The 15,101-nt window shown below is 32.3% G+C and overlaps 1 protein-coding gene across 2 annotated transcripts in view; it reads right to left on the bottom strand.

Annotated features, from left to right (window-relative positions):
• The window catches only part of LOC129761049 (cadherin-23-like), a 62,115-nt gene extending 50,348 nt beyond the window's left edge, over positions 1 to 11,767 (bottom strand). Inside the window, exons 1-6 of one of the 2 annotated variants that reach the window (XM_055758756.1) lie at positions 11,630 to 11,767; positions 10,638 to 11,167; positions 2,146 to 2,813; positions 1,733 to 1,998; positions 1,580 to 1,674; positions 1,245 to 1,424 (exon numbers count right to left, since the gene is read on the bottom strand). In XM_055758756.1, coding sequence (XP_055614731.1) covers positions 1,245 to 1,424; positions 1,580 to 1,674; positions 1,733 to 1,998; positions 2,146 to 2,813; positions 10,638 to 10,643 — 1,215 coding nt within the window. In that variant the 5' untranslated portion in view covers positions 10,644 to 11,167; positions 11,630 to 11,767. Of the gene's footprint in view, positions 1 to 1,244; positions 1,425 to 1,579; positions 1,675 to 1,732; positions 1,999 to 2,145; positions 2,814 to 10,637; positions 11,168 to 11,597 lie in introns of both variants that reach the window. The other variant, XM_055758762.1, reaches the window with a different exon arrangement.
• Between the last annotated feature and the right edge of the window lie 3,334 nt (positions 11,768 to 15,101).

A 15,101-nucleotide genomic window follows, 5' to 3' on the forward strand; every position in this document is an offset into this window, starting at 1 on the left:
TTTCAAGCGAAACCCTAACCTCTCTCTCCGAGATGCCGCAAATAAGCTGGGTGTATCGTCTACAACCGTGCATCGAGCCAAAAAACGAGCCGGACTATCGACTTACAAGAAGGTAGTGACTCCAAATCGCGATGATACACAAAATACGACGGCCAAAGCGCGATCCCGGAGGCTGTACACGACTATGCTGACGTAGTTTGACTGCGTGGTAATGGACGACGAACAAGCAGCTTCCGAGACAGGAGTTTTATACGGCAAAAGGAAGGGGAAAGGTAGCAGATATTTTCAAGCACATGAAACTGTCAAAATTCGCGAAGAAATATCTGGTTTGGCAAGCCATCTGTACCTGTGGCTTGAAAAGCAGCATTTTCATAGCTTCCGGGACTGTCAACCAAGAAATTTACGTGAAAGAGTGTTGAATAAACGTCTGCTGCCTTTCCTGAAGAAACACGGTTGTCCCGTACTCTTTTGGCCGGATTTGGCATCTTGCCATTACGGTAAAAAGGCCGTGGAGTGGTACGCTGCCAACAACGTACAGGTTGTTCCCAAGGACAAGAACCCTCCCGACACGCAAGAGCTACGCCCAATTGAGAAATACTGGGCTATTGACAAGCGGAACCTAAAGAAGAACAAAAAAAACTGCTAAGGACGAACAGCAGTTCAAGGCAAACTGGCTTTCTGCGGCGAAGAAGGTGGACAAGGTGGCTGTTCAAAATCTGTGGGCAGGGGTTAAGCGTTAGGCCCGGCAATTCGGACTTGGAAAAGCGGAAGCCTAACTGAGTATTTTTTTCTGATTTTTATACTAATTAAACTTGAAAAAGAAATTTATTTGATTTTTCAAATAAACGATTCACCGATTTACACGCGTTTTCCCTTGACCAAATTTTGACCGTATCACCCATTATGCGCACATTACCCAACATGCGCATTTAGGAACACTTCTCCCTAGTTGAATTTTGCCCAGTAAAAAGCATGTAGCCCTGATTACGTTTTCTATCAATAAATTGATGCCGCTCATTTTACCGAGGCATTGGCCTAATAATTTATGAGTTCATATACGATTACAAGTTCGAAAACTGTTCAGTTTAAAAGTTGATTTGTAACTTTTGAACAGCGCAATAGATGGCGCTGTCTCAAGTCAATTTTCAACGAATACATTCGACGATGGCATTTGAAATTTTACACACTTTCGATTTTTTCTTTAGCTTGTACATCTGTTCTCTGTGGATCTACCTCAAACTTACCAAATCGGGATCGTTAACCTCGAAGCGTTCGAAATCCAACGTTTGCAGCGTGTTTTCCCAGAATCTCAGTACCACCGGTTTCACTTCGAATTCCGGCCAATGGTCGTTTTGGTCTTCCAAAATAATTGCCGCCTCGTTTATCGTGTTAAAGGTTCGATTGTGACACTTGAAGGCCGTGATCTGGATGAAAAAATTTGAAAAAATAATTAATTGAGGAATTAATCTTATTTTTAACCAAGGTTTGTCCAAACTTGTGAATGACTTTCCAGGTCGGTCAGGAAATAAAGTCGATCTAGCTGGTTTGATTTCCCTTGAAATGAAAAAAAAAAACTCACGGAAAATTGATAAAATTCATTCTGTTCCGCGTCCCGGTCGATGGGTTCAACTTTCAAAACTCCGGTGGTTTCATCAATGCTGAAGTAACGGGCATCTAGGAGGAAAAAAAGTTTGTCAACCAAAATCTATCTATCATTGGTTTTTCCACTTACGATCATCTTCCGTCGTCTTCAGGTCGTAGCAGATAGGTCGATTCAGACCGGTGTCTCCATCAATGGCCGTTACCTGCTCCTGGAATGTGGTTTTCTCTAAAATACGTTGGGTGGTGAAGGGTCGGGTGAAGATTGGATTACGACTTTCGACGTTGAGCACCTGGATCAGAATTTTTAAGGTGGCACTGTGCTCTTTGTCCAGATCGAAAACCGTCGTCTCCATGTTGTATATTGCCTTTTGGGAGTAATCAAGCTCCTTCAAAACCCTACATAATGATTATGAAAACAGTTGCAGTAAAATCTATCAGTTGAACTCAAATTTCAGATTCAGATTCCAGATTAAGATTTAAGAATTAGATTTCAGATTAAGATTTCAGATATTTTTGAAGAAGTTGCTTATACCAAACACTTACTTTAAGAAATACTTTCTGTTATAATTCCTGTCTTTGTCTTCAGGGTCAACGGCGGCTTCTTCGAGCTCAAAATGTTCTCGAAATTCATCTGGAATTTCAATGGTCAGCTTGTTCGTAAATTCGTTTTTAATGTTATTCTCTATAAAAGCATCTGGGTGTAGTACATTATAAAAACACTCAGTTGTGAAGTCCTTCTCTTTTTCGTTCACTGCACAGGACTCCTGCCCTCCGGTAAAAATTGGCCCGTTGTCCAAAATATTGACCAGATTGACAAAGATTTGAAATTTTCCCAGAACCTTCTGGTCTTCATCTTCAACACTCAATATCACCAGCGAAGATTGGTGACTCATTACTTCGTAATCCCGTCGGTGCTCCACGTTGAAATACCATTCGCCGTTTACTTTTGTTACACTAAAATCTTCATAGGGATCACCCTCGATAATTTTGATCGTTTCTGTTCCCTTGAAATTCATCTTAAGAGCTGCGTAAGGTAGCGGCTCGATTTCTTCCCACATGTGGATTTGTTGCTCACTTGCAGCCTCATTCACATCTCCGATGATAACCTCTCCTTCCATTTCTGAAGAGAATGGCGGATTATCCCACGATCCCGGAAAATTGCCGGAAATGCCCGGCAGCAGTGCGGCACAGCTGAGCAGAATAAAATGAAGCTGTAAGCAAAGAAGAAAATAAAGTTACTGAAAATGAAATGTCAGGTAATAATGTTTCATTTTTTTGAAAATACTAGAATCTGCCTTCTACGCAGACATAACGGTTATTTGAGGCAATATTCTGAACTCATTTTCAATGCTTTTTAATGATAAACATATCATGGGTTCTCTGGGTTGGCATCATTGAAAAAAAACAATTCAAAAGGCTCTTCCGAGAAAAATGGCTCCGGGCCCCCTGGTGGTTTAATCCGGCCCTGATGAAAGCTCAAAATAACCGGATGTTCGATTCATTTTATGGTCATTAAGCATCAGACTAAGAAAGTTTTTGGAGTCAATAAATCAAAAATTACCTACAGTTAAATTATGCATATCAGCATAGGTCTATTTTTAACGCAGATAAACAATATTTCGATCGTTTTCAGTTTTAAAAACTCAATTTGACAGTTTTCATGACCATCCATTATCAAGCAATTTTTTTTCAACCAAAAATTTTGATGCCATAGCTTATCGATCAAATATTCCCGCTTATTGAGGCCAATTAACGTGACTAAATGTCTTGTATATGACAAAAAAATCAATCAGAGTTTGTCTCTTCGACAAAAAAAAAGTCTCACCTATCGAACGCTCTTCAAAGTGTACCTAACTGAATGGGTTGTTCATGTTTGTTTACCTGATATGCAGCTGGACAACAACAACAAAAACAAAAAAAACTCCACCGAAAGCTTCTGATAACTATATTTTTAGGAAGCGAAAAGTCGGAATTCGCAGTAGGATGAACGTACATTTGTATGTTTGGGAAGCACCTGCTTCGAATCAATTTTTTCTTCAATTTTGATTCATCAATTCTCTTATCTTATCTTTTGAGTTAAGTGACCAATTCAGACGAGTGGAGGTGAAAATCATACCAGTTGATTGTGTCAATATGAATTCGAAAAGAAAAAAAAAACCCACAAGAATAAATAATATGAATCAACTGGATTGGATTAAAATGATACTTCTAATACGGAAGTGCACAAATGTGACACAACTATAAAAATGACACTAATTTGGATTATTGCTACATGGTGGACACTTTTGAATTTTTTCCACTTTTGACAATTTTGACAATTTTGCCAATTTTGCCAATTTTGACAATTTTGACAAATTTGACAATTTTGACAATTTTGACAATTTTGTCAATTTTCACAATTTTCCAAATTTTGACAATTTTGACAATTTTGACAATTTTGACAATTTTGACAATTTGACAATTTTGACAATTTTGACAATTTTGACAATTTTGACAATTTTGACAATTTTGACAATTTTGACAATTTTGACAATTTTGACAATTTTGACAATTTTGACAATTTTGACAATTTTGACAATTTTGACAATTTTGACAATTTTGACAATTTTGACAATTTTGACAGTTTTGACAATTTTGACAATTTTGACAATTTTGACAATTTTGACAATTTTGACAATTTTGACAATTTTGACAATTTTGACAATTTTGACAATTTTGACAATTTTGACAATTTTGACAATTTTGACAATTTTGACAATTTTGACAATTTTGACAATTTTGACAATTTTGACAATTTTGACAATTTTGACAATTTTGACAATTTTGACAATTTTGACAATTTTGACAATTTTGACAGTTTTGACAATTTTGACAATTTTGACAATTTTGACAATTTTGACAATTTTGACAATTTTGACAATTTTGACAATTTTGACAATTTTGACAATTTTGACAATTTTGACAATTTTGACAATTTTGACGATTTTGACAAATTTGACAATTTTGACAATTTTGACAATTTTGACAATTTTGACAATTTTGACAATTTTGACAATTTTGACAATTTTGACAATTTAGACAATTTTGACAATTTTGACAATTTTAACAATTTTGAAAATTTTGAAAATTTTGACAATTTTGACAATTTTTATAATTTTGACAATTTTGACAATTTTGACAATTTTGACAATTTTGACAATTTTGACAATTTTGACAATTTTGACAATTTTGACAATTTTGACAATTTTGACAATTTTGACAATTTTGACAATATTGACAATTTTGACAATTTTGACAATTTTGACAATTTTGACAATTTTGACAATTTTGACAATTTTGACAATTTTGACAATTTTGACAATTTTGACAATTTTGACAATTTTGACAATTTTGACAATTTTGACAATTTTGACAATTTTGACAATTTTGACAATTTTGACAATTTTGACAATTTTGACAATTTTGACAATTTTGACAATTTCGACAATTTCGACAATTTTGACAATTTTGACAATTTTGACAATTTTGACAATTTTGACAATTTTGACAATTTTGACAATTTTGACAATTTTGACAATTTTGACAATTTTGAGAATTTTGACAATTTTGACAATTTTGACAATTTTGACAATTTTGACTATTTTGACTATTTTGACTATTTTGACTATTTTGACAATTTTGACAATTTTGACAATTTTGACGATTTTCGACAATTTTGACAATTTTGACAAATTTTGACAATTTTGACAATATTGGCAATTTTGACAATTTTGACAATTTTGACAATTTTGACAATTTTGACAATTTTGACAATTTTGACAATTTTGACAATTTTGACAATTTTGACAATTTTGACAATTTTGACAATTTTGACAATTTTGACAATTTTGACAATTTTGACAATTTTGACAATTTTGACAATTTTGACAATTATGACAATTATGACAATTATGACAATTATGACAATTTTGACAATTTTGACAATTTTGACAATTTTGACAATTTTGACAATTTTGACAATTTTGACAATTTTGACAATTTTGACAATTTTGACAATTTTGACAATTTTGACAATTTTGACAATTTTGATAATTTTGACAATTTTGATAATTTTGACAATTTTGACAATTTTGACAATTTTGACAATTTTGAAAATTTTGACAATTTTGACAATTTTGACAATTTTGACAATTTTGACAATTTTGACAATTTTGACAATTTTGACAATTTTGACAATTTTGACAATTTTGACAATTTTGACAATTTTGACAATTTTGACAATTTTACAATTTTGACAATTTTGACAATTTTGACAATTTTGACAATTTTGACAATTTTGACAATTTTGACAATTTTGACAATTTTGACAATTTTGACAATTTTGACAATTTTGACAATTTTGACAATTTTGACAATTTTGACAATTTTGACAATTTTGACAATTTTGACAATTTTGACAATTTTGACAATTTTGACAATTTTGACAATTTTGACAATTTTGACAATTTTGACAATTTTGACAATTTTGATAATTTTGACAATTTTGACAATTTTGACAATTTTGACAATTTTGACAATTTTGACAATTTTGACAATTTTGACAATTTTGACAATTTTGACAATTTTGACAATTTTGACAATTTTGACAATTTTGACAATTTTGACAATTTTGACAATTTTGACAATTTTGACAATTTTGACAATTTTGACAATTTTGACAATTTTGACAATTTTGACAATTTTGACAATTTTGACAATTTTGACAATTTTGACAATTTTGACAATTTTGACAATTTTGACAATTTTGACAATTTTGACAATTTTGACAATTTTGACAATTTTGACAATTTTGACAATTTTGACAATTTTGACAATTTTGACAATTTTGACAATTTTGACAATTTTGACAATTTTGACAATTTTGACAATTTTGACAATTTTGACAATTTTGACAATTTTGACAATTTTGACAATTTTGACAATTTTGACAATTTTGACAATTTTGACAATTTTGACAATTTTGACAATTTTGACAATTTTGACAATTTTGACAATTTTGACAATTTTGACAATTTTGACAATTTTGACAATTTTGACAATTTTGACAATTTTGACAATTTTGACAATTTTGATAATTTTGACAATTTTGATAATTTTGACAATTTTGACAATTTTGACAATTTTGACAATTTTGAAAATTTTGACAATTTTGACAATTTTGACAATTTTGACAATTTTGACAATTTTGACAATTTTGACAATTTTGACAATTTTGACAATTTTGACAATTTTGACAATTTTGACAATTTTGAAAATTTTGACAATTTTACAATTTTGACAATTTTGACAATTTTGACAATTTTGACAATTTTGACAATTTTGACAATTTTGACAATTTTGACAATTTTGACAATTTTGACAATTTTGACAATTTTGACAATTTTGACAATTTTGACAATTTTGACAATTTTGACAATTTTGACAATTTTGACAATTTTGACAATTTTGACAATTTTGACAATTTTGACAATTTTGACAATTTTGACAATTTTGACAATTTTGACAATTTTGACAATTTTGACGATTTTGACAATATTGGCAATTTTGACAATTTTGACAATTTTGACAATTTTGACAATTTTGACAATTTTGACAATTTTGACAATTTTGACAATTTTGACAATTTTGACAATTTTGACAATTTTGACAATTTTGACAATTTTGACAATTTTGACAATTTTGACAATTTTGACAATTTTGACAATTTTGACAATTTTGACAATTTTGACAATTTTGACAATTTTGACAATTTTGACAATTTTGACAATTTTGACAATTTTGACAATTTTGACAATTTTGACAATTTTGACAATTTTGACAATTTTGACAATTTTGACAATTTTGACAATTTTGACAATTTTGACAATTTTGACAATTTTGACAATTTTGACAATTTTGACAATTTTGACAATTTTGACAATTTTGACAATTTTGACAATTTTGACAATTTTGACAATTTTGACAATTTTGACAATTTTGACAATTTTGACAATTTTGACAATTTTGACAATTTTGACAATTTTGACAATTTTGACAATTTTGACAATTTTGACAATTTTGACAATTTTGACAATTTTGACAATTTTGACAATTTTGACAATTTTGACAATTTTGACAATTTTGACAATTTTGACAATTTTGACAATTTTGACAATTTTGACAATTTTGACAATTTTGACAATTTTGACAATTTTGACAATTTTGACAATTTTGACAATTTTGACAATTTTGACAATTTTGACAATTTTGACAATTTTGACAATTTTGACAATTTTGACAATTTTGACAATTTTGACAATTTTGACGATTTTGACAATATTGGCAATTTTGACAATTTTGACAATTTTGACAATTTTGACAATTTTGACAATTTTGACAATTTTGACAATTTTGACAATTTTGACAATTTTGACAATTTTGACAATTTTGACAATTTTGACAATTTTGACAATTTTGACAACTTTGACAATTTTGACAATTTTGACAATTTTGACAATTTTGACAATTTTGACAATTTTGACAATTTTGACAATTTTGACAATTTTGACAATTTTGACAATTTTGACAATTTTGACAATTTTGACAATTTTGACAATTTTGACAATTTTGACAATTTTGACAATTTTGACAATTTTGACAATTTTGACAATTTTGACAATTTTGACAATTTTGACAACTTTGACAATTTTGACAATTTTGACAACTTTGACAATTTTGACAATTTTGACAATTTTGACAATTTTGACAATTTTGACAATTTTGACAATTTTGACAATTTTGACAATTTTGACAATTTTGACAATTTTGACAATTTTGACAATTTTGACAATTTTGACAATTTTGACAATTTTGACAATTTTGACAATTTTGACAATTTTGACAATTTTGACAATTTTGACAATTTTGACAATTTTGACAATTTTGACAATTTTGACAATTTTGACAATTTTGACAATTTTGACAATTTTGACAATTTTGACAATTTTGACAATTTTGACAATTTTGACAATTTTGACAATTTTGACAATTTTGACAATTTTGACAATTTTGACAATTTTGACAATTTTGACAATTTTGACAATTTTGACAATTTTGACAATTATGACAATTATGACAATTATGACAATTATGACAATTTTGACAATTTTGACAATTTTGACAATTTTGACAATTTTGACAATTTTGACAATTTTGACAATTTTGACAATTTTGACAATTTTGACAGTTTTGACAATTTTGACAATTTTGACAATTTTGACAATTTTGACAATTTTGACAATTTTGACAATTTTGACAATTTTGACAATTTTGACAATTTTGACAATTTTGACAATTTTGACAATTTTGACAATTTTGACAATTTTGACAATTTTGACAATTTTGACAATTTTGACCATTTTGACAATTTTGACAATTTTGACAATTTTGACAATTTTGACAGTTTTGACAATTTTGACAATTTGGACAAATTTTATAATTTCGACAATTTTGACAATTTCGACAGTTTTGACAATTTTGAAAATTTTGATAATTTGGATAATTTTGACAATTTTGACAATTTTGATAATTTTTACAACTTTGATAATTTATCTATCTTATAGTTACTAGAATTTTTCCAGCACGTACCCGGACCGGACAAATCCGGGCAATTTTATATAAAATCCTTTCAAAATACGAGCATTTGATTTTTTAATTGACGACCAAAATCTGGGAAACTTTTTTTTTCAAATTCCGGAATTAATCCAACACAATTCAAGAATAAATAGTTGATTTTTTTTCTCACAAAACTTATCGACAGATTTTAAATCGTATCAATGGCTTGCAAAAAGCCTTTCATGATTATAAGTATTAAGCTCGTTCAAAAAATTTTGTTTTGGAGGCATAAATTGAAAAAAAATTACAAAACAATTTCTTTTTGTTTTATTTGGTAAATAAAGTGAATATATACGGGTTAAATCCGGGCATTTTTCAATGAAATCCAGGCAACCGGGCCGGGCCGGACTGTTCATATTTTTTTTTTTGTTAAATATCGGGGCAAACTAGGATAAAACCGGGCAATTTAGCGACCTTTTTCTATCTTAATGAGGATTTTTTATGATAATGATTATGATAATGAGGATTTTTTTATGAGGATTGCTCTCAGATTGTGATTTCCGGTTATCAGTTTTGAATTGGATTGACCATTTCAGAAAGTGGAAACAAGAAAAAAATGTAGGAGTACTTCACTGGCTCGATACTATCATCAAATATCTTCGGTTGGAAACAATCGCTTGACTTTTGAATTCACTTCAGAGGTAGAACCACTTAAATGATGCATTACAACAACAATGACATCATCGAAAAATTTCATCAAAATTAAACTAATTAAAAACTTTTTAACACTTTTTCGAAAAATGGCAAAATTTTTGGTAAAAATTTACTTATTTACCATCAAAAATTACTTTAAAAAAATGGTCGACAGTATCAAATTTGTTAAATTTTTAAAGCTGTCTAAATTGACACAAATTATCAATAAGATGAAGAATAATGCATAATATGTATTATGATTCAGCGTTCAAATATCAACTGTTTCAAAGAGAGCTCATCGAAATTGAACCGGATGTCAACCATGAATTGAAAGCGTATTGGATTGGACTAAGCGATAATTTCTCGTTGATTGCTGATCGAAAAATTGGCCCATTCAAGTTATCAGCTTATACCTTATCGCGAAATTTCAGGCTGCTTCAACAGAAATATCTCGCAGAATCAGCACAAATTACTTACGTCAAGTGCGCTGGTGATAAAAAATCAAGCTGAAGAGGTGAGAAAAAAGTTAACACCTCTAACGGACTGCGGAAAATAAATAGAAACTGCTGAAAATTTCAAAAGCATTCAAAAGAGAAAAAACCCGACGAAGATTGCAGATGTAATCGTCCACTTCCGGTTGCTTTAACATTGCAAATGGTCTAGGACTGCAAGCTTGGAAAAGAACTTACCATCATTCTTGACTTTTCGTTGGTTTTTTTTTGCCCGGTAGCCACTTCCCTTCTGAAACCGAAACCCGGAAACCAGGACCGCCTGAGAGTGGGTTGCTGGATGCTTTTATTTATTCGCTTCGCCGTTCTGTTGTAAGTTTGTGTTTTCCTCACTTCCGGCACTCTCTCTATCTCGAGGGAGAGCAGTCTCCTTACTGTTGCTGTTGATACATGACGTTCGGATTCGGGCCACTTCCGTTTGGCTTGTTTTAGGTGGGTGCACCCTGTTTCCGTTGGCCGAACTTTTCTCACAAAATGCACACAATAAAACTAACTGGGCAGAAACTTTGTACCGAGTTGCTGCTTTTGTTTGCTGATTTGTTAAACTTTTCTTTCAGGTGGAGAAAAAACTATTAAAAACTAGAAACAGTCACTTTTTAACACTTTCCCCTAATTGTGCAATTTGTTTCGACAGAACTCACAATGCTTTGGAGCTCGCCAAGATTGAAAACTTTCTAATTGACCTATTGTGGTTTTCTCGAGTGTGAATGCTGAAATCGGAATTAAAAAAATGGCTGTGGTCATTCAAAACTGCTACAGTTGATTGAAAAAGTTATTCGACACAAAGATCAGTTACTATTTCTTTCGGTTCTAGAAGAACAGTTCATTAAACATTCTTCTCGCAGACAAAAAAAAACTCGTGTCCATTTTTCTTCTTCACTTTTTCAACTCCGCCCACTTGTCACCATCACGGGGCTTTCGTTCAATTTCCGATGCAGATAGTTATCGTTCCTAAAATGGCATACAATCGAGAAGTTGCCCCGTTTGCGATCGAAAATTTCCATGCGCTAAATTTCGAACGCAATATGCTGGATCAGCACTTTTAGGAATTTTTCCTTCACTTCTTGTTTTCCTGCCAAACCGGAAGTGTTCCTGGGTGGCTATTTTGATTTCCTTTCTTCAAAGTTTAAAGCACCGAACCTTGATAAAAGGGGCGACGATTCGAAACTTACATTTTTTTTTTAAATTTTTGGCTTTCTGAATGCAAATTTCGCGAAACCGTCCAACCGTCCGATCGAAGAAAAGCGAATGACAACGCGACTCGTGCAAACTTTGACGGGTTATTGATGGAAAGTGCTTGTTGGACAAGGCAATTTGGACGACCGAGTAGCACAGTTATCAGCAGCAATTGGTTCCCTTCTAGTACATAGAAGATAGCATACCATACCGTCCTTATCAATGGGCAAGTAATCTTTCCCGTTCGGTACTTCGATTGGAGTACGCTATCTAGAGCTATCTTCGATTGGCTAGTTTGCACTCGAGGACCGTCAATGGATGGAAAAGTGCTGTCTAAACGTCAACATTGGTCCGGATTTGTTTACATTTTTCCTCAACTACTAATTGCAAGTTGATCTACTAGCTCAAAAAATATGGGTCAGTTCCCAAATTATGTTTGGATTCTTGTTTGCACGATACCACTGTTTCAACCACGGGCTCTGTACACAAATTATTGATGAGCCTTAAAAGTTGTAGCCATTGTATCACCTCATTTTTTTTTTGTAATTTCTTTATTTGAACAGGCTCATACGTTGAGCCTTCAAGGAGCAAACAATTGTTTAGGGGAGATGAGGGCATAATGGGCACCTTAAGGAAAATGCTTATTTAACCATAGAGAACAGCTGTAATATGTGAATTACATCATTGTTTCGTGTTCCGACACTCAAATAGTCTATTGTCTAATTGGATGAAACTTGAAAAAGTAGATAAAAACGTTTAAAGATGAATTTTAAAAATTTTTGCCGAAAGCTGAAAACCAGTCACTGTAGAGGCATAATGAGAAACCCCCCGAGGCAGTATGAGCACCATTAATGAAGGCATAATGAGCATTTTCTGCCGGGAATCTAGCAGCGAATTCGACTCGATGAAGTCAATCGAGTAATAGAGCTACAGCTCAACTTGTATCGTCTGACGATTTGGCCTATTGGTTAGAAGTCGGAGAGATAATCAGTAGGCTCGAGTTCGATTCCTGGTGGAGGTGATTTTTTTTTCTTCATTTATCATTTATGATCATGATTGCACTAAACGGTGAGGCGTAGATTCATCAAACAAAGCAAAAACAAAATAATCTAGGTCTGTTTGTAGAATTCAAAGAATTAACACATGTTCATACATTATGTTTCTGGTGTTTTGTTTGACGGATGATGCTTTGATGCTATTAGCCGTGTAATGTAACAATAAAAAAAATCAATCATGAATGGTATGTGCAAAAAAAATCCCCTCGAACAGGAATCGAACTCGAGTCTACTGATTACCTCTCCGACATCTAACCAATAGGCTAAATCGTCAGACGATACAAGTTAAGCTGTAGCTCTATTATTCAGTTGACTTCATCGAGTTGAATTCGCTGCTAAATTCTCCGGCAGAAAATGCTCAATATGCCTTCATTGAAAGTGCTCTGTTCGCCTCTAGTGAACAAATTAAAGTAAAAACGTGTTTAACAATTGATTAAAGTGAAAAATCAAAAATTTTATGATGCTGAAAATTGAGAAACAATGTGTAGATCATGTTGCAGTGCGTACATTTCAGATCAAGATGATTTAAAAGTCATAAAAGCTTATTTGGTGGTGCTCAAAAATTATAATATTTTCGTCACTTGAGAACCTAGGTGGTTATTATTTAATATTTCTGTAAATATGAAAAGGAAATTTCTTTTTGGGTGAAAAATTAATACTATAGGTAGTACGAAACAAGTCCTCATGAAAATTTGTTTTAGAAAATACGTACTTATGTAGAAAAATGGACTTCTCATTATGCCTCGGGTTCTCGTTATGCCCTCATATCCCCTACTTAGGTCTTTGGGATCATTCTTTCAAAAACATGCAAATTTATCTCATTCATATCTTTCTCTTCTAATATCGTATTGCAGATCTAAAGGGTTCATTTGGAAGCTCAGGAATTGTTGTTTTTTCATAAATTCATTCTAAAATTATATTTTAAAGTGATCTCTACGGTGTCGGTTGATCTTCACCAGGAAAGTACGGGCGATTCCGACCCACACCTTTAATTAAGACAGATTTCTGTCGTCTTGTGGCCTTTAATACGTTTGCATAGGTTTGTGATCTTTCTGGCAACCAAAATCTGTAGTTCTGTTTCTTCACGAACCGCTGAACGGCGATGAATTCATCGGCTAGAAAAACACGATATTCTCCAAATTTTGTATGCGCGGACCGCGTAAGCTGCACCTTCGCCCTTTCTACCCGCTCTTGTTTCTGTTCAAACGAGAGGAGAAATCTAAGGATCTTGTAAGGCTGGGCCTAAAGATCATCTTCCAAGATCTGACGACGATTTTGATCCGGTGTATTGAAATCTATCGCCAATTTAGTTTTACTACGCTCAAGAAATTCTCTCAGGGTGCATCTTGATGATCTTCACCATGGTAGGTGTCGCCAATGTAGCTTGATGATCCCTACCATACTATACTTGGGTACTTCTGATCAGTCTTGAAAATTTCTTAGATCATTTAGCTGACATCGCCTAATATTGAGAAAACATCTCAGTCACCCAGATATTTTTCGCAGTTCATGATAATTCACATTCTGTCACGTTTTAAAATATTTTTTTTCAATTCCTTCCACACTCATTCGTTATTAGCTTTTACTGAAAATGAACACTTGATTTTATCATTGTCATATTGATCCAAGTAAAAGTGACCAAGTGACTGAATTGCAGCAGGAATTGGAAAACATTGTCCGATATTTGAATGAGGCCGAACTGAAAGCTGCTGCCGCTATCAAGAGTGCCAGTAACATGGAAAGTCAGTTGGCCCTCAGCTTTAAGCTTTGTCATTTGGAAAGCGAAAAGAAAGCACTCCAGGAACTTAACTTCACCAACCAGGACATTAAAGAAACATTCCGAAGAAAATGGTAAGTATTATAATGATCATGTTAAATGGGTATGTTGAATAATTTTTTTTATGATTCACAGTCGACTGGATAGAAAAGAAGGATTCTTGGAGTCGTATAAAATCTTAAAAAGTACCGAATCAATAGTGCGATTTTGACCAACATGTTGCACCGCATGCAAAAGATGGAATTCCTGCAGGTGTAGGTGAGGTGCAAGCTATATGCGCCTATTAAGCAGAACACTGATTTAATCAAATATCACATCGAATATGTGTACAAAAACTATATACACGTGTGCAGGCATCTGTTTTCTATACAATGGAGTAATTTTTATGTTAAAATTTTCTTCTGTTTCCAAGAAAACGATTTTATTGTAAGTGTTGTCTAAAATGCCGAACCTCAAACCGTGCGGGCTAAATGCGCCTATTAATGTTTTGAACAAAATTTCTGTTTTTGGGCAATATTTCCGTATTTCATTGAAACTGCTAGAAAGTAATAATTTCCCTACACAGCAAAAAATAATGTAACGATGGACGATGTAATTTCTGGGGATTACGTATTTCTGTTGCAATAATACATCTAA

Source organism: Uranotaenia lowii, chromosome 1 (assembly GCF_029784155.1).
Source record: "Uranotaenia lowii strain MFRU-FL chromosome 1, ASM2978415v1, whole genome shotgun sequence".
Lineage (NCBI taxonomy): Eukaryota > Metazoa > Arthropoda > Insecta > Diptera > Culicidae > Uranotaenia > Uranotaenia lowii.